General features: G+C 43.2%; 1 protein-coding gene across 1 annotated transcript in view; it reads right to left on the bottom strand.

The window, feature by feature from the left end:
• The window catches only part of DNAH12 (dynein axonemal heavy chain 12), a 166,406-nt gene that overhangs the window by 14,236 nt on the left and 134,333 nt on the right, over window positions 1-17,837 (bottom strand). Inside the window, exons 59-65 of the mRNA XM_065408714.1 lie at window positions 17,433-17,605; window positions 12,202-12,342; window positions 10,918-11,076; window positions 9,593-9,737; window positions 4,269-4,419; window positions 3,635-3,888; window positions 2,253-2,393 (exon numbers count right to left, since the gene is read on the bottom strand). Coding sequence (XP_065264786.1) covers window positions 2,253-2,393; window positions 3,635-3,888; window positions 4,269-4,419; window positions 9,593-9,737; window positions 10,918-11,076; window positions 12,202-12,342; window positions 17,433-17,605 — 1,164 coding nt within the window. The remainder of the gene's footprint in view (window positions 1-2,252; window positions 2,394-3,634; window positions 3,889-4,268; window positions 4,420-9,592; window positions 9,738-10,917; window positions 11,077-12,201; window positions 12,343-17,432; window positions 17,606-17,837) is intronic.

The raw sequence follows: 17,837 nt of genomic DNA on the forward strand, positions 1-17,837 counted from the left end.
GCCGCTGGTGGGCCGCCAGATCGTTTGTTTACATTTGTACGGCTGCCCGCAGCTCCCAGTGGCCACGGTTCGCCGTTCCCGGCCAATGGGAGCTGTGGGAAGCGGCGCGGACCTGGCCACCGCTTCCTGCAGCTCCCAGTGGCCAGGAATGGCAAACCACGGCCACTGGGAGCTGCAGGAGGCCATGCAAATGTAAACAAACAGTCTGGTGGCCCGCCAGCGGCTTGCCCTGATGGGCTGCAGGTTGCCCACCACTGACATAAACCAAAGTGAAGCCTGACAATCTGGCCAAAGCCCCATACTCTGATCTGGCTGAAAATCTCTCTGCCCTACAGATCTGGGAGAAATGACTGAGCTTGCTTAAATTGACTGAGCTTGATTTCAATTTCTTCTTTGGATCCGTTGTCTGATCTCAAGCCATTCTCAGTCCTGAGGGAAGTGGAGATAATAACCTGCTAGGCTGAATAAAATATAATACAGAAAAACCTCTTTCTGGAGACCCAGAAGGAGTCTTAAGTGGTGTATGTATGGGAAAAATCCTAACTTCTTCAATCTACCTTCTCTTCTCTGAAGGATATCTATCTATCCAGTAAAATCTTCAGTTCTTATTCAACTGACACATGGATTCATTACCGACTGAGAAGGAGACAGATCCGATTGATGAATCTGTGCTATAACCACCAACCATTGTGATTCCGCACTGGAACCAGACTGCAAATTCTCAGTAGTCAGATCCTTATTTTAAACCTTCATAACAGGTTTTTTCATCTTCTCTCTCGAATCCGGCTCTTTCGGATCTGAAACAATCAGCTCCGAAGAGCATCTTCTGGTTTTAGACAGAGAATCATCACTTGGGGAAGGTTCTTTAAATAGCACTGGATCGGATGGACCTTTCTCACAGATTGGTTCTTGATAAAAAGAGGCCAACACCAACAAGGATGGAGTCTTTGTGCTCACTATTACAGCCTTGTCCTTTTCTTGTGGATTGCTCTAGAAACAGAGTTCGATCCCACAGTCTGTTGAGCAGTCTTGATCTTTGGGTGCTTCACACTTCTAGATTCCTTAGTGCACAGCACCAAAGACAAATATTTAACTTTCTTTCTTCCAGACTTGCTTGGAGCCAATGCTAGCTTCTAAGATTTGCTAGAGGCTTGCTCTCTCTTGGTTCCAGGCAATTTTGCTGACAGAGTTTCCTGGAGTAAGATAGTCTGAAGCCTGTTCTGTCTTTCCTTCTGGGCTCATGTCATGAAGGTTGAGCAAATCAAGTATTTTGAAGGTGAATGTCTTTCGACCAAATATGATAAACACCATGCATGTGTTTTGGCCACCAGAAACACAGCTAGGCATGAGACGTACCTCTTAAATCCGAGCTTTTTGGTCTTCAGCTTGTCATCTTTTTTTCCCCAGCACTGAAGAACTTATTTCTAAATTAAATCTAGCACTATACGAACACTGACAAACCAGTCTAATTATAACCAAATAATTACAAAATATATGGATCTGGTAGAATTCTGGAGGAGCTCTATCTCCGTTCAGCTGGTTGAAGTTGGAGGGAACTGAGGCCTCTGGAGTGCCACACCCTTTTTATATCTTTGCCCTGGAACATTCCCATGCCTCAGAATAGTACCATAGCTAGGTCTGACCTCCACCTCCCTCACTGCTACTTGTTTAGCAGGTGTGTCTCACTAATGGGCTAGAGGGACCCTGATGTTTGTTTTCTCAAGTTCTGCCTGGAAGGAACTTATTTCATTGTTTTCTTCAGTTTCCATTTACCTATTGCAGCTCTATAGGAAGAAAAGTCCTCTGTGCTAATAGTGCACACTGAGGACATATCTTATCACAAACCCATGTAAAGAGCTGGAAGGAGTGGACTACGGGCTAAAATGAGTGGTATGGTGAAGCATGCCTCATTCATGCCCCATTCTCACAAGGATAGGATTGGTTGGGGATTTCATTTCAGAACCATATTTTATGGGCAGAGCCCAGCGGAGTTGTTCTCTGTCTGGGGACCCATAATTGCCACTGTTGTAGGAATCAACCAAGTTGGGCTAATGTTATTGCAGTGTAACCAGTGTGGGGATTTCTATCTGACAAAATGTTCATTTAAGCTATAACCATGTGTGAAGTATTTTATTCACTCTCTGTGCAAACATTAGCTCATAACTTTAGGGAACGCTTTAGATTAGAACCTTCACTGGACATAACAATGAGTAAATAAATATGTCAAAAATGTCAAAGAATGAGCAACTTACCTGCTCCTTTCCAGGGCACCCAGAGAAGAAAGTGGGATCAGAAACTGGATCTGAGAGATAAGACTGAAGTAGATTTAACCGGAGACCTGTAGGTGATTCATTTGTCATCTTTACTCCATTCTGCAGAATGGTTACGGGAAACTAGACAAAATAAATAGCAACACTGCAACAGGAGAGTATGGTGATGGCAAAAAAACCCAATAAAGTGAGATATTTCTATAAAAGTATAAATATATTTGTATTTTTTAAATAATTTCTTGATGTTCAAAGTCCTATAAATTAAATATACCTGGGCTAAATTCAGCCCTTGGATGCAGGTGTGCAACCTCTCATGGACAGCAATAAAAGTTATGTGAATGTGTATCCACAATCAAAATACAGTCACTTCTGTTCAGCAGATTTACATTCATGCCAAAAATGTTTAAAAGCCTGCTCTGTATTTTTATATTTTCTAATATCATTAAAAAAATTGTCCTTTGTTGATGAAATTATGTATCCTCTCACATTACTGTTCCCTTTGTATGCTCCCTCTCTCATTTTTACACCTTTTATCATTGCTTCCTCCTACACCTGGAACAGTCTTTCTGATCTAATCCACCAAGAGCCTCTTCTCTCTTCCTTCAAATCCTCCTTAAGATCTGCTTTTTCCAAGAATATTTTCTACCTTCTCCTCCTTCCCAATAACTATGTGTTTGCGGGTACAAAGCCCTAGCTTGTAGGCTTCTCAGAGGAAAAAATATGCCTTAAAATGTTTGCAGAGCACTAAGCAAATGTATGGTACAACATAATCAATTTAACAATTATAATTATTATTTATATATATATATATAAATAAAACCTTTTAATTATGTATTTTAAAATTCAAATTTGAAAATGTTGATATTTACACTATTAGATGAAAGCAAGGAGCTGTGCTTTCACTAAAAATAGTACATTTCTGCGATACAGAGTGTTTCATCAGGATTTGTTCCAAAAATAGTCTACAGCAAAAATCTGGACCTGGATATAGAGGAAAATTAAATAGACTTCAGGAACTTTCTTCTCTTAAAAACAACGAAGGTATTTGTGGATAATAAAACATATCTATATGGCAGAAAACACCAAAACACCATTGTTTCGTCATGAGAAGAGCATGTCTACATTCTGTTCTAATATATATTTTGATATATTGTATTAATATGTATTTTGATCATATATGTATATTCACAACAATCCTTTAATTAGAGAGAGATTTTTTTTTAAATGTACACCCACTTTGTGTGTACAAGTTTGAAAATCCAAGCCAAAATTGCAGTGTGGTTATCCTATCATGGAATACAAAATAGTTTATTACAGAACACTATCATTAAATGTGTAATTAGGTCCACTGGGAATAAAAGTACCTTGGGAGATGGATAACTGGTAAGCCAAAGTCTGAAGAATGGATGGCAGGTGTCATTATTAAATTCTTCACAGATTTTCTCTAGCATCGGCATCCAGGAGACAGCAAGATGACAATTCTGTAAACAAACCCAAGTCCCTTCTTCCATTCCTTCTCTAATCATTTTTGTAGCTATAGGTCCTTGTCCCTGTCCCAGCGAGATGGCTTGAAACTTATTTCCAACCATGTTTTTGTCATTTGCAAATTTCAAGAGACCTTGGAGGAAACATGCAATCTTTTAGCATTTATTAGTTAAAAAGATTGCTTTATAGTTGATATAAAAAAAGAACGATACTACTATTTTGTTAAAATCTGAAAGTGCAAAACAATTATATATTATTTCAATAAGAATTTTGTCACAATGCATCAAACTGTTTGATTTTAAAATCATATCCCTTTTATTCTGCAAGACAAAATTCTACCAGTCTGATTTGGTAGCATTTTACACCTATTTGGCACAGGTGCAAATGAGTCTATAAGGTGCAAAGAGGAGGAGAATCAGGCTCTTAATCTGAAAAACCAGACATTTTGACAGGTCTTTATCTGTCACTGATTCAAAGATTTAGTAAGGAAAATATCCCATAGTGAATACTTACTAGACATGGGATCAGCTCCTGGAGACAGCACAAAGATTAGTGGGATTGTTGAATTTGAATCTAAGTAACTTTTTGTTAGATCAAATGGTGGCGGCTCTACAAACTTCTTCCCCAGTTTGTCAGTTACAAAGATTGTTATTGCTGGACTAATCTATTTAAAAAAGCAAATATACTAGTAAGCACAAATATAACATAAAATCAGATTTGGTTGGAAACACTGTATCATCTTTCATATTCATGGTAACCTAAATCATTATACAAACAGTGGGTTGGATACTGATAATGTAGCAACTCAATAGCTATATCTCACAGTCAATGTATACAGTTCACATTCACTCTTGGGGACCAATCCATGGTTGCCCAGTAGCCCCTTTGTGCCAGCTGTGCCAATATAAAGGGGCCCCAAACATCCACATGGGTCCACTGCAGACTACTCACAGTGTAAGCGGTGGGCAGGAGAGAGAGAAAGGGAAGGGCCAGCAATTCTACACTGCAGCAAGATGGCCCATTGCAACCAGGAGGCAACTCAGGGCAGCACTCAGGGTTGCCTCAACCTGCACAAGGGGGCAAACTGGCCACTCAGCAGCCCCAGAATTCAGAAGGTGCAAACTGCCGCCCCTCCGTTCCTGCACTGGGTGAATCAGGGCCTTGGGACTTTTAACACAAAGTTTGTAGAAGTCTCAGTAGGTTTGGAATTTGAGCTCATTTAACATTCAAAAGCTTGGAAGCTTATTGCATATTTCCATACTACTGAGGCCTTATCCACCCGGCTACACTGCACTAACTTGCCAATCCCCAAATAACTCCTCCAACAGACACCAAACGGGTTGTGTTCTTGGGTTGCAGGTCTCACCTCCAATAACTTGGTCTCCTCTTCAGAGGACAACTGGGTGTACTCCCCCAGTCCCTTATGCTTTAAATGCCTACTTCCAATGCCTGGATGATTATTTCCCACCCTATCCACAAGAAACCTGGCAACCCCTCACAGAATCAGGGGATGGTAAGATGAAGTGGGGGTGAAACATCATCTCAGTAGGTGAGGTATAATGTCCTCACAAATGTTTTTTGTTAGCTGCAATTTCTTCAGGCTGTAGAGCACCAGGACTCAAGTAGTTGCCATTCAGTGTGACACAGGCACAACATATATCCACTTTTGCTGACCAAAGTGGCTGTTTGCTCATAAATTCTAGTAAAAGTCTCCTTTTGCCATGAAAAAATGTATACTGCATGTATAGTTCCACTAACTTCTAAGACCCCTTATTGCTGTACAGATAGAATGTATAACATATAGGCTAAGGATATTTAGGTAAAAGTAGAACACATCTGATCACCTGCACAGCTATGTCACGGAAATTCTAGCAGTTTGAAGTTTAGGAAGAAAAGAAATCTTAACAGAACTTACTGCAGTTAGGTTCCATTTAATCAGTCTTGTAGTTAATAGAAAGAACAGCTACTTGCTTTACAGTAACTGTGGTTCTTCAAAATGTGTTGCCTATATGTATTCCACTCCTAGAGCACATGTGCTGGAGACTACTATTTTTTGGCCAGCATTGTCATGTGTGGGTGTCCAAGTTGCTGTTGTGGAATCTAGTACAAGGTTAAGGTTAGCTGGTGCCAGGAATGATTTTTGCCATGTTGATCTTTAGGCCCAATCTGATAAAGAGATGAAGGATCTAATGAAGGATCTGATACATGGAGCCCCCACTTGCTGCAGTGACTTCCCTCAGATGAGCCAATCGTCGAGGTATGGGTGCACCTGTATTCCCTAATTTCTCAGGTGGGCTGCCACTACTGTCAATCATTTGTTAAAACTCTTGGCACTGTCGATAATCTGAAGAGGCAGACCTTGTATTGACAGTGGGAATCTCTTACTTGGAATTGTAAATATTTTCTGTGTATGGGGTGGATCATGATATGAAAATAAGCATCCTGGGGGTTGAGAGCCATAAACCAGTCCTAGGGATTTCTATATTACATTATAAAACTCAACTGTTTCCAGAGGCTAAAACAGGCTTTTAGATCAGTGATTTTTACATTTGTTTTTTATGTTTTGAATCTTTACACCTTTAGTACCTTAAACTGGAGTGTGTTTTCATTTGTGCAGGAGAAATATCAAATGCATTGTATAAATAGATTACAATATTTAAGACTTTATTTCTAATTACTGAGTAACTTAATAGGAAAAGAAAACACATTGCCATTGGAAAAAGGTGATAACATTTGTATTTACAGGAAATACAGATTCAGGTGTCTCAGAGCTGATAGGAAACAAACAAAAGGAAGTATTTCTTCACAGAACACGCAGTCAACCTGTGGAACTCATTGCCGGGGATGTTTTGAATGCCAAAACCTTGATAGCTCCATTGCCCCCATCATCACACAGGCATGAATGGATTTAGCCTAGGAGGCAGGGAAGTATTAGCCCCATTTGGAAGGTGGGATCTAGGGCACCCAGAGGTGAAGTGACTTTCCCAAGGCTAAGCAGGGAGTCTATGGTAAAGCAGAGAATCAAACCCAGAACATCTGAGCCCCAGGCCTGTGCCTTAATCACTAGGCAACCCTACCTACACTGAGGAGGGGAAACCTCCTTTGCCGCTTTGAGTGAGTGGGTTGGGGCAGGGGCTAGACAGAGCTACCAGGAGGTGGGGAGCAGGGGCAGGCCCTCGGGAGAGGGGGCAGAGCCAGGGTGGGGCACCCGCCAGCAAAACCAAAAGTCAGCGCCTATGCACACATATCATAAGAATGGTCCTTGGAGAGTAAACAAGATACCTCCTTAATATGTTTGGAGACTGATTAAGAATTTCTTAGTGATAATTTCCTTTCTGCTAGCAGTGTCTCCCACAATTCTAGCTGTCTGGTCTGTTTTCCTTTCTCGGCAGTTCACAGAGGCGGATCAGCTTTTTGGTATTGCATGGCCTCCTCTGCTCCCGTTTTCTACCACATTACTTATTCCCAAGCTGTAAAACTGGCATAACTTTGCTAACACATATTCCAAAGATATTAACTATGTACATTAGATGCAGGAATATGGCCACATGGCAATGATTCCACTCAATATTTGACACTTGACTCATAAGTCACTCAGGATGACTAGAATTGTGCGAGACACTGCTAGCAGAAAGTAAATGATTGGTAAAAAACTTTCCTTTCTGTGGCTCAGCATCTCCTACAATTCTGGATGTCTGGGAAGTAGCAAGCAGTGAACAGATGTAGGGAGGATTATGAAAGAAAAGTTCAGTAGGAAAGAAGTATTCTCCTTTTTGTAAGCTTGCTCAAAAGTCTATATTATTTCTGTGCCACCACCTGCGGCACCTTCCTGCTAAAGGAGGCTTTTGCAGAAGATAGAAAGTCCACCTTGTAGTGCTTAATGAAGGTGTTAGCTGTAGATCAAGCGGCTGCTTTGCAAATTTCCAAAATGGATGCACTTGCTTGTTCTGCACATGAGGTTACTAAGGATCTTGTAGAGAGTGTGCCTTGATCCCTTCTAGGACAGGAACCTCTGATGATCTGTAGGCTTTCAAAATACATAGTCTAAAACATCTAGTGATGGAAGACTTTAGAAGCTCTGAGTCCCTGGTATTTTGGGTGGAAGGGCATGAAGAGAGAGCCCAATTTTTCATGGATTCTGTACATTTGAGATAGATTTTCAATGCTTTTCTGACATCTAAAGTGTGTCATGCTTTTTCAGTTGGATGTTGTGGTTTTGGACAGAATGAAGGAAGCATAACCTCTTGGAAAGTGTGGAAGGAGGAATATTCCTTAGGAAGAAAGGAATCTGTTGTCCTGAGCACTACCTGGTCCTCATGGAACACACAATAAGGCTACTGTATAGATAAGGCTGCCCGCTCCAACACTCACCTGGAGGATGTGACAGCTACTAGGAAACAAGTCTTAATGGATAAATAAAAGGCTGACACAGAAGTCAAAGGTTCAAAGGGATGGCTTTTCAGGAAGAATGGCCTGACTGCTGATATGGCTAATCGGACTGCTTGAAGGAATCTGGTTACCTGTGGGATGTCTGCCAGGGACCCCAAGGATCCTGCAAACAGCATGCTACTGAGAGTGGACACCTGACTTATAATGGTACTGGAGAAAGTCCAAAATGGATGGAATTCCTAGTTTTCTGAAATTTGCATTGTGTTCTTGGCACCAGTTGTTGAATCTGGACCAGAAGGAGGAGTCCGTTTTTAGTGTCAATACTCTCCTAGACAGAAGCAATGCCTTAATGACAAGGCAGGAGCAGAATGGAGCCGGGCAGGAACCAGGCAGAAGCAGAATGGAGCAGGGCAGGAACAAGGCAGGAGTAAGGTCTGCCATAGCAATTGGCTAAGATCTGCCTCATTGCACAGACAACTTCCTGGTGTCCCCTTAAGTAGTGTTCCTGGACCAATCAGGATGCCGTCAGCACTGCCAATCAGGCCCTCTGTGGGCAGCATATCCTGTGGTGCTTGGGCCCACAAAGCTCATAATTTGTCAACTGCTGCTTTACCACAGATGTTAATGGTCGCTCAGAGACCAGCAGACCGAGGTTCTAGACCCATGGATCCTCACAAGGCCATTTTTGAGAAAGGGGGTTGAGAGCAGGAGATTGAGCCAGAGCTCACCACAGCATCTCTGGGCAAAGAGCATTCATGCCCAGGTTGGTGCTGCTTTCCTGGATCCGCAGCTGGCCTCACTAACGGTCAGGAAGAAAAGGCTTGAGGCAAGCCTCCTTAGCCATCTGCATCCTTTTCGAAAAGGACTGACAGAGAGAACATTTTCCAGGTTTGCACCCCTCCCCAAAGCAAAAAAAAGCTCATGTGACTGTCTTTAAACAATGTATCTGCTTCACAGGAAGAGCTGGGAAACGTCAGTTCGGTCATGACTAACTCCTGGTACCATGAAAATATTTTCATCAAATGAAGAAAAAATAACTAAAATAATATTTGCAAGTGGGCAAAACTATACTATGTATACTAAATCCAACCTAATCCTAAAACTATATGCCTAAAAACTATACCCAAAACGATTTGGTGATTGCACCAGGACATGGACTCTACCAAGGTTTCACAGCCATAGGCACTAAAAAGGAACTGAGGGGCAGTTGGGCCCACTCCATCCTTTATGCCCTGGGTACAGGAGCACAAGAACACTCAGAGTGCATGAGCAGCCCCAAAAGGTACTGGTAGCCAAAATATCTGGCTTTCAAGGGCATGGGGCATGTGAGTACCAGGAGTGGCATACATATGGGCAAGCACTCAAAGAACATAGTTGTAATAATAATTATCGAAGTGTACTACATACCAAGTAATTGTCTATAAACAAATGTTTCCATGTCTTTTTACCTTGTCTGATCTTAGGCACCGAAGAATGATCATCTTTTGTAATTCATTCAATGTTTTATCCCATGGTTTGGGTAAAGGAACATTGTGTGGCTCTTTGCTGTCATAGATTTTACGCCACTCACTTGCATTTTCAGAAATATGACTCCTAGAAGAAAAAGCATTGTCTGTTATTGTAAATGCTTAGAGTTTAGGTTTTCATTAATTCATTCGATTAAATAAAGAACAATGAAATAGTCTCATATGCAGTACAATTAATAAAATCTATTCAACATGCATTATCCCCCTCTCAACCAATAAAAAATTGTATATTATTATACAACTTCTTACCTGACTTCTGCGCTGGGAAGTGGGAGGGGCCACCTAAGCTGGTGTGGAGGAACAAAGCCTCCATCTGTATGGCCTTGGTCTCCAGTGGATCCCCCAAAGTCTGCTTGAATCTCAGGAGATTCATGGGTTCTGGGAGGTGAACTCCCTATTTCTTCTATATTTGTATGTGACAAATGCCACTACCCAACAGAAGAATTCAAAGGAAATTCAATGAAAAAGAATCTTGTGGAATTTTCCTCCCCTGGCACACCCTCCCATAGGTTATCCCATGAGTGGGGGACAGACTGGTACTCACATTAGTCAAGTTTCCCACCTCTTCCCCACAGAAAAACTTACATTTAAAGGAAGGAGAACTCCAAACAACTCTGGTTGTTTTATCAGAGAATGGGGTTCGCTCCTCCATGAAATGATCTGTAGTGCCCACTCCCAAACGCCACAGATGCCCTGGGATCCGCAGCAGACTCATGTGGAAGGCTTGTGCCTTTGCACTGGCTCTAAAATCCTAAGGTGAAATCCTGACCCTATTGTAATTAATTGCAAAACTCCCATTGACTTCAGTGGGGCCACGATTTTATCCTGGTGTCTCCTCCCTTATACGTGCAACAGAGTTCTGCTATTAGGGACTCCCCCGGCCACAGCTGCCTCCTTTTCTAAGTAAGATTCTTCTACCAGGAAGGGACTTCACAGGGAAACTAATACAATCCACTCCAGAAAGACAAGTTCTTTATCTGGGAATCGATTGGATTCATTCTGACAATTATGTGAATAAAACATGAAATAACCTTCTAATTAATTAACCTCCTGAGCAACTTCCCGACAATGTGTGACAAAGAGGGACTCACTCTTGAAGCTGAGGCACAATTTATGTTGTACAGGTATCAATGTTACATTGATATTCGAGCATGGTCTGAAAAAGTCTAAGAAATATTGCTTAAATGTATGCAACATACTTCAGTCAGTGTAGTTTTTTGTAATTTCACAATGGATTTTTACTGTACCTCAGTCCTCTAAAATCTGAGAAATCACTTGCACGACATAGTTCATCCCAACTCTTATCTTGTAGCCAAGATGGATCTGGATTCTTGTATTTGTTCTTGAGACCCACTCCTCCAGTTAATAGGAACATAAATTCCTGTTGTTCTATCTCTTTCCTATCCCTAAATTCAGAAGAATGCCAAAACAGTTTGTAAGGAATACACAGTTATATTAAAAATGCATTTTGATGTAGTATAAAGCAAAAGCTGTTTTAAATAAATGATGTTCCATTTTTATTTTACAACATTCATATTGCAGTAGCATCTGAGGTCTCAGGGCCTCACTGTGCTAGGCAATTTACAAACATTATAAGGAGAAATGATAAATTAAGGGTAAGGGAAGAAGGATACAATCAAATGTATACAATTCACTTATTTTTACTTATAAAAAGTCTCAGCTACTGCTATCTGTGTCCCATCCTACTCATCAATCATTGGCTGATTTCCTGTAAGTGTCATGGCAAAGATGGATCTTGAGGAAGAATGCAGAGGCGGAGATGGTTGTGGCCTTACAAATCAGCTCAAGAAGGGCCTCCTATGTATAAGGCAGTGTGGAAGACAGTGTGGATATGATGCATAAGATGTTAGCATTCACTATAAATTCATATGGTTTACAGTTAAGCAATATAAATTAATATGGTTGGTGAGCCTGATTATTAAAAAATGTATGCACATAATAACTGATTATGAGGTTTCCAAGTAGCCATGTGTGCCTTCCTTTCTTCCCTCAATGCACACAGACACAAACGACATAGTGCATAAGCAGCAGCACAGCCAGACAGCCAGAGTGGAGAGTCGAGATCGCATGGTGGAAGGAAAAGCAGAGACAGAGGGGAGATGGAAAAAAGAAAGGCTCCTCAAGAAAGGGGGAGTGATATGCCCCACAAAACTGCCGGAAAAACAGACCTCTCTCTTGGAGAATTTTTCCTTAAACCTTATTTTTTAAAATGATGGCAACTGTTTACATTGTATTATTATTAGATAACATCATCCACCCCTTTGAAGGGTACCATAAAGACATAAAAGGAAAAAATTAATAAGACATTTGGAGGCCTCATCTTTCCACCCAAATCACTGGCAAAACCATTGATTTCAATGGGAGCAAAAGCATTCACATTTCATGACTAGGCACTAAAGACTAAGTTATCATCATATGTGCCCAAGTATTCTATTATTTGTAAATACTTTCAATCTAAGAAAAATCATTGTCTTGCATTATGAGATGCTAGAAAAAAAGATGCAACTTACATGAGAAGATTGCAGCAAAGTAAAAAGGAAAATAGCAGCTTATCCTTCTCAAACAGTGAGCGACATACATTGCAATACAGGTTGTATGTGAAGTGGTCGTTTAGGTATCGAAGACGCTTCTCCAAAATTTTGGATTTGTTACTAAAAAAGAACATTTGTACAGATATTGAGTCAGGCAACTAAATAAGAAATCCAAAGCTCTTTGAAAGGTTTTGGTGGGATATTGGTTAGGGCTGGAATTTTCAAAAGCACTTAAAGGAGTTAGGCAACCAACTGCATCTAAAGGGAGTTGGGCAGCTAGCTCCCTTAGGCCTGGTCTACACTATGAGTTTAATTCGAATTTAGCAGCGTTAAATCGAATTAACCCTGCACCCGTCCACACAATGAAGCCATTTATTTCGAAATAAAGGGCTCTTAAAATCGATTTCTGTACTCCTCCCCGACGAGTGGAGTAGCGCCAAAATCGATATTGTCATTTCGAATTAGGGTTAGTGTGGCTGCAATTCGATGGTATTGGCCTCCGGGATCTATCCCACAGTGCACCATTGTGACCGCTCTGGACAGCAATCTGAACTTGTATGCACTGGCCAGGTAGACAGGAAAAGCCCCGCGAACATTTGAATTTCATTTCCTGTTTGCCCAGCGCAGGAGAGCACAGGTGACCACAGAGAGCTCATCAGCACAGATAACCATGCAGGCCGATAATCGAAAAAGAGCACCAGCATGGACCGTACAGGAGGTACTGGATTTGATCGCTATATGGGGAGAGGATTCAGTGCTAGCAGAACTTCGTTCGAAAAGACGAAATGCCAAAACTTTTGAAAAAATCTCCAATGGCATGATGGAGAGAGGCCACAATAGGGACTCAGAGCAGTGCCGCGTGAATGTCAAGGAGCTCAGACAAACCTATCAGAAAACAAAGGAGGCAAACGGTCGCTCCGGGTCAGAGCCGCAGACATGCCGCTTCTACGCTGAGCTGCATGCAATTCTAGGGGGGGGCCGCCACCACTACCCCACCTCTGACCGTGGATTCCGAGGCACGGGTAATCTCATCAGCCACACCTGAGGATTCTGCGGACGGGGAAGAGGAGGAGGAGGAGGATGAGCTTGCGGACAGCACACAGCACTCCGTTCTCCCCAACAGCCAGGATCTTTTTCTCAGCCTGACTGAAGTACCCTCCCAAGCCTGTACCCAAGACCATGACCCCATGGAAGGGACCTCAGGTGAGTTTACCTTTTAAAATATAAAACTTGTTTTAAAAGCAAGCGTTTTTTAATGATTAATTTGCCCTGAGGACTTGGGATGCATTCGCAGCCAGTACAGCTACTGGAAAAGTCTGTTAACGTGTCTGGGGATGGAGCGGAAATCCTCCAGGGACATCTCCATGAAGCTCTCCTGGAGGTACTCCAAAAGCCTTTGCAGAAGGTTTCTGGGCAGTGCAGCCTTATTCCGTCCTCCATGGTAGGACACTTGACCACGCCATGCTAGTAGCAAGTAATCTGGTATCATTGCATGACAAAGCCTGGCAGCGTATGGTCCCGGTGTTTGCTGGCATTCAAGCAACATCCGTTCTTTATCTCGCTGTGTAATCCTCAGGAGAGTGATATCGCTCATGGTAACCTGGTTGAAATATGGGAATTTAATTAAGGGGACAGAGGTGGCCCTTCCTACTGGGCTGTTTGCCTGTGGCTGAAAAGAAATCCTTCCCTGTAGTAAGACAAGTACGGGGGGGGGAGGGGAGTTTGGCGCTAAGCTTTTCACGTGTAGCTAGCAGGGATCTTCCCTGACACCAGCCAAGCGGTGGGGGGAGGGATAAAGCGATCATCCCAGAGAATTGGATGGAGGGGGGTTAGTTTGTTTTTTGCTGCAGAAGGTTAACAGGAAAACTGCAGCACTCAACGGGCTTTGCTTGGTATGTGGGAAAGGAGGACGCAGAAGCCGAAAAACAATGGCTTACCATGGCCGCATGCAAGCCGAATTCTGTTGCCCGGACCTGCGTCTGTGATCTCTAGCAGCAAAGCCACAGGCACTCAATATTAAGAGGCAAAATTCGACCTTGCACAGAAATCACATGTGCTATGTAATGTGAATAGTGTTGTTCACCGTGAAAGAGTATAAGCATTGTTCTGTAAAATGTATCTTTTAAAAAAATTCTCTCCTTTTTTCCCTCCCTCCAGCAGCTGCAAATTTTTCAAGCCTCCCTCCTCCGTCCTGAAGGCTATCTCAGATAAGGCATCGGAAAAAGAGGACACGAGACGAGATGTTCGCGGAAATCATGGAATCCACCCGCAATGAAAGAGCTCATCTGAATGAGTGGAAGGACATGGTTTCAAAGTATAGGAAAGATGCCAGTGAACATGAGGACAGGAGGGACCAACGTGAGGACATGAGGGACCAACATGAGGACAGAAGGGACCAACGTGAGGAGAGGAGAGACGCTCGAGATGAGAGGTGGCGGCAGGAAGATCAGAGGAGGCAGGATGCAATGCTGGCGCTGCTGCGTCTGGCGTCTGGTGGAGCTTCAGGAACGGCAGCAGGATCACAGACTGCCGCTGCAGCCCCTGTATAACCACCCTCCCCCCTCACCATGTTCCATAGCCTCCTCACCCAGACGTGTAAGAATGCAGGGGGGGGAGGGGGAGGCTCTGTACACCCTCCCATTCCACCCCAGTGGACAGCCCAAGCAAAAGGTTGTCATTATTTTAACCTTTTTTTAGTGGCCTTTTCCTTCCCTCCGATCCTCCTCCCAAACCCCACCCAGGCTACCTTCTCAGTTCTCTCCCTCTTTTTATAATCAATTAATAAAGAATACATGATTTTTAAACGACAGTGACTTTATTTCCTTTGAAAGCAAGCTGTGATCGAAGGGGGAGGGTGGGTTGCCTACAGAGAATGAGTCAATAAAGGGGGCGGGTTTTCATCAAGGAGAAACAAACAGAACTTTCACACGGTAGCCTGGCCAGTCATGAAACTGGTTTTCAAAGCTTCTCTGATGCGCGGCACTTCCTGGTGTGCTCTTCTAATCGCCCTGGTGTCTGGCTGCGCATAATCAGCAGCCAGGCGATTTGCCTCAGCCTCCCACCCCGCCATAAAGGTCTCCCCCTTACTCTCACAGAGATTGTGGAGCACACAGCAAGCAGCAATAACAATGGGGATATTGGTTTGGCTGAGGTCTGAGCGAGTCAGTAAAGTGCGCCAGCGACCTTTTAAACGTCCAAATGCACATTCCACCACCATTCTGCACTTGCTCAGCCTGTAGTTGAACAGCTCCTGACTCCTGTCCAGGCTGCCTGTGTATGGCTTCATGAGCCATGGCATTAAGGGGTAGGCTGGGTCCCCAAGGATAACTATAGGCATTTCAACATCCCCAACGGTTATTTTCTGGTCCGGGAAGTAAGTCCCTTGCTGCAGCCGTTTAAACAGAGTAGTGTTCCTGAAGACGCGAGCGTCATGAACCCTTCCTGGCCAGCCCATGTTGATGTTGGTGAAACGTCCCCTGTGATCCACCAGTGCTTGCAGCACCATTGAAAAGTAACCCTTGCGGTTTATGTACTGGGTACCCTGGTGCTCCGGTGCCAAGATAGGTATATGGGTTCCATCTATCGCCCCACCACAGTTAGGGAATCCCATTGCAGCAAAGCCATCCACTATGGCCTGCACATTTCCCAGAGTCACTACCTTTCGTAGCAGCAACTCAATGATTGCTTTGGCTACTTGCATGACAGCAGCCCCCACAGTAGATTTGCCCACTCCAAATTGATTCCCGACTGACCGGTAGCTGTCTGGCGTTGCAAGCTTCCACAGGGCTATCGCCACTCGCTTCTCAACTGTGAGGGCTGCTCTCATCCTGGTATTCTGGCGCTTCAGGGCAGGGGAAAGCAAGTCACAAAGTTCCATGAAAGTGCCCTTACGCATGCAAAAGTTTCGCAGCCACTGGGAATCGTCCCACACCTGCAACACTATGCGGTCCCACCAGTCTGTGCTTGTTTCCCGGGCCCAGAATCGGCATTCCACGGATAGAACCTGCCCCATCAACAACATGATCTCCAAAGCGCCAGGACCCGCGGTTTGAGAGAATTCTGTGTCCATGTCCTCATCACTCTCGTCGCCGCGCTGCCGTCGCCGCCTCCTCCTTGCCTCGTTTTTCTGGTCCTGGTTCAGCATAAACTGCACGATAATGCGCGAGGTGTTTACAATGTTCATGACTGCTGTCTTGAGCTGAGCGGGCTCCATGCTTGCCGTGGTATGGCGTCTGCTGTGTTCACCCAGGAAAAAAGGCGCGAAACGGTTGTCTGCCGTTGCTTTCATGGAGGGAAGGGTGAGGCTGTACCCAGAACCACCTGCGACAATGTTTTTTGCCCCATCAGGCACTGGGATCTCAACCCAGAATTCCAATGGGCGGGGGAGACTGCAGGAACTATGGGATAGCTATGGGATAACTACCCACAGTGCAACGCTCCGGAAATCGACGCTAGCCCCGGTACATGGACGCACACCGCCGAATTAATGTGCTTAGTGTGGCCGCATACATTCGACTTTATACAATCTGTTTCCAAAATTCGAATTCTGTAAATTCAGATTAATCCCGTAGTGTAGACATACCCTTAGGCTCCTTTGAATATCCCAGCCAAAATGATTAATTGAAATCTCAGTTGTACTCAGGTGGTGGGACTCTCACCACTCATTATGGGTTCTATTTCAACACCAGATTTGGAATCCTCTACAAATAACACTGCAGCAGATTACTATACGGAGTGCTATCCTTTGTATGACATATTAAGAAGAGTGCTTGTGGTGGGAGAACTGTCCACTTGGAAGCTAAGAATCACATTGCTTCTCTTAATAAAAGATGTTTTGTGTTTGGAGAGTCTGTGTTTAAAAAGGGCAGAGTCAGTGGCTGATGGTTCCTCACCACAACTTGGACCTCCTATCTGATCTGCATATTAGGGGAGCTGAGCCCATCCTAGCTGCACTGTGGGCAACCAGTTCAGAGACTTATTAATATTTGTTTCTATAAAACTGCAGATGCAAAAATACAGATGCTGATATTTGCTGGACTAAATTTGTAACATGAAAATTAGAGATAATTTCTAAAAACTTGGGCCTCAATGAGACAAAACAGAAGTGGAAAGCCTAATTTAGTGAGGTAAATGCTTTAAATGGAGGGAACTGTTGATGAGAAGAGAAATAAAGATAAATATGGTATTTTGGCTCAGAAATAAGTACTTACCTGTCATGAATAGAGTTGATATAGAGATTAACAAACCAACTGAGAGAGTACTGGTACATGGGGTCGATGTTAGCTAGGTCTGCAATGCTGAAGAAGAGCACCGATGAATGTTTTGCAATTGGTCTATAGCCTTCTCGAGATTCTGCTATTTTTATTTCTGTTTTCTCAGCAACCTAAACAAAATGACAAATATTGTAAAGATTTTCTCTTCATATTTTCCTTTCTACATAAAGAATTTATTAGTATATACTATCATTATTAAAAATAAATGTATATGACACTTTATAAGCACAGAGTAAGACACCTTCCATGCTCCAAAATACTTATAAACTCAGGCCCTAACCCTCAAATGAGCCCTGGGTGGGTGGAACCCTGCACTCTCACAAAGACCCCTTGACTTCACGA

Source organism: Emys orbicularis, chromosome 7, assembly GCF_028017835.1.
Source record: "Emys orbicularis isolate rEmyOrb1 chromosome 7, rEmyOrb1.hap1, whole genome shotgun sequence".
Classification (NCBI taxonomy): Eukaryota; Metazoa; Chordata; order Testudines; family Emydidae; genus Emys; species Emys orbicularis.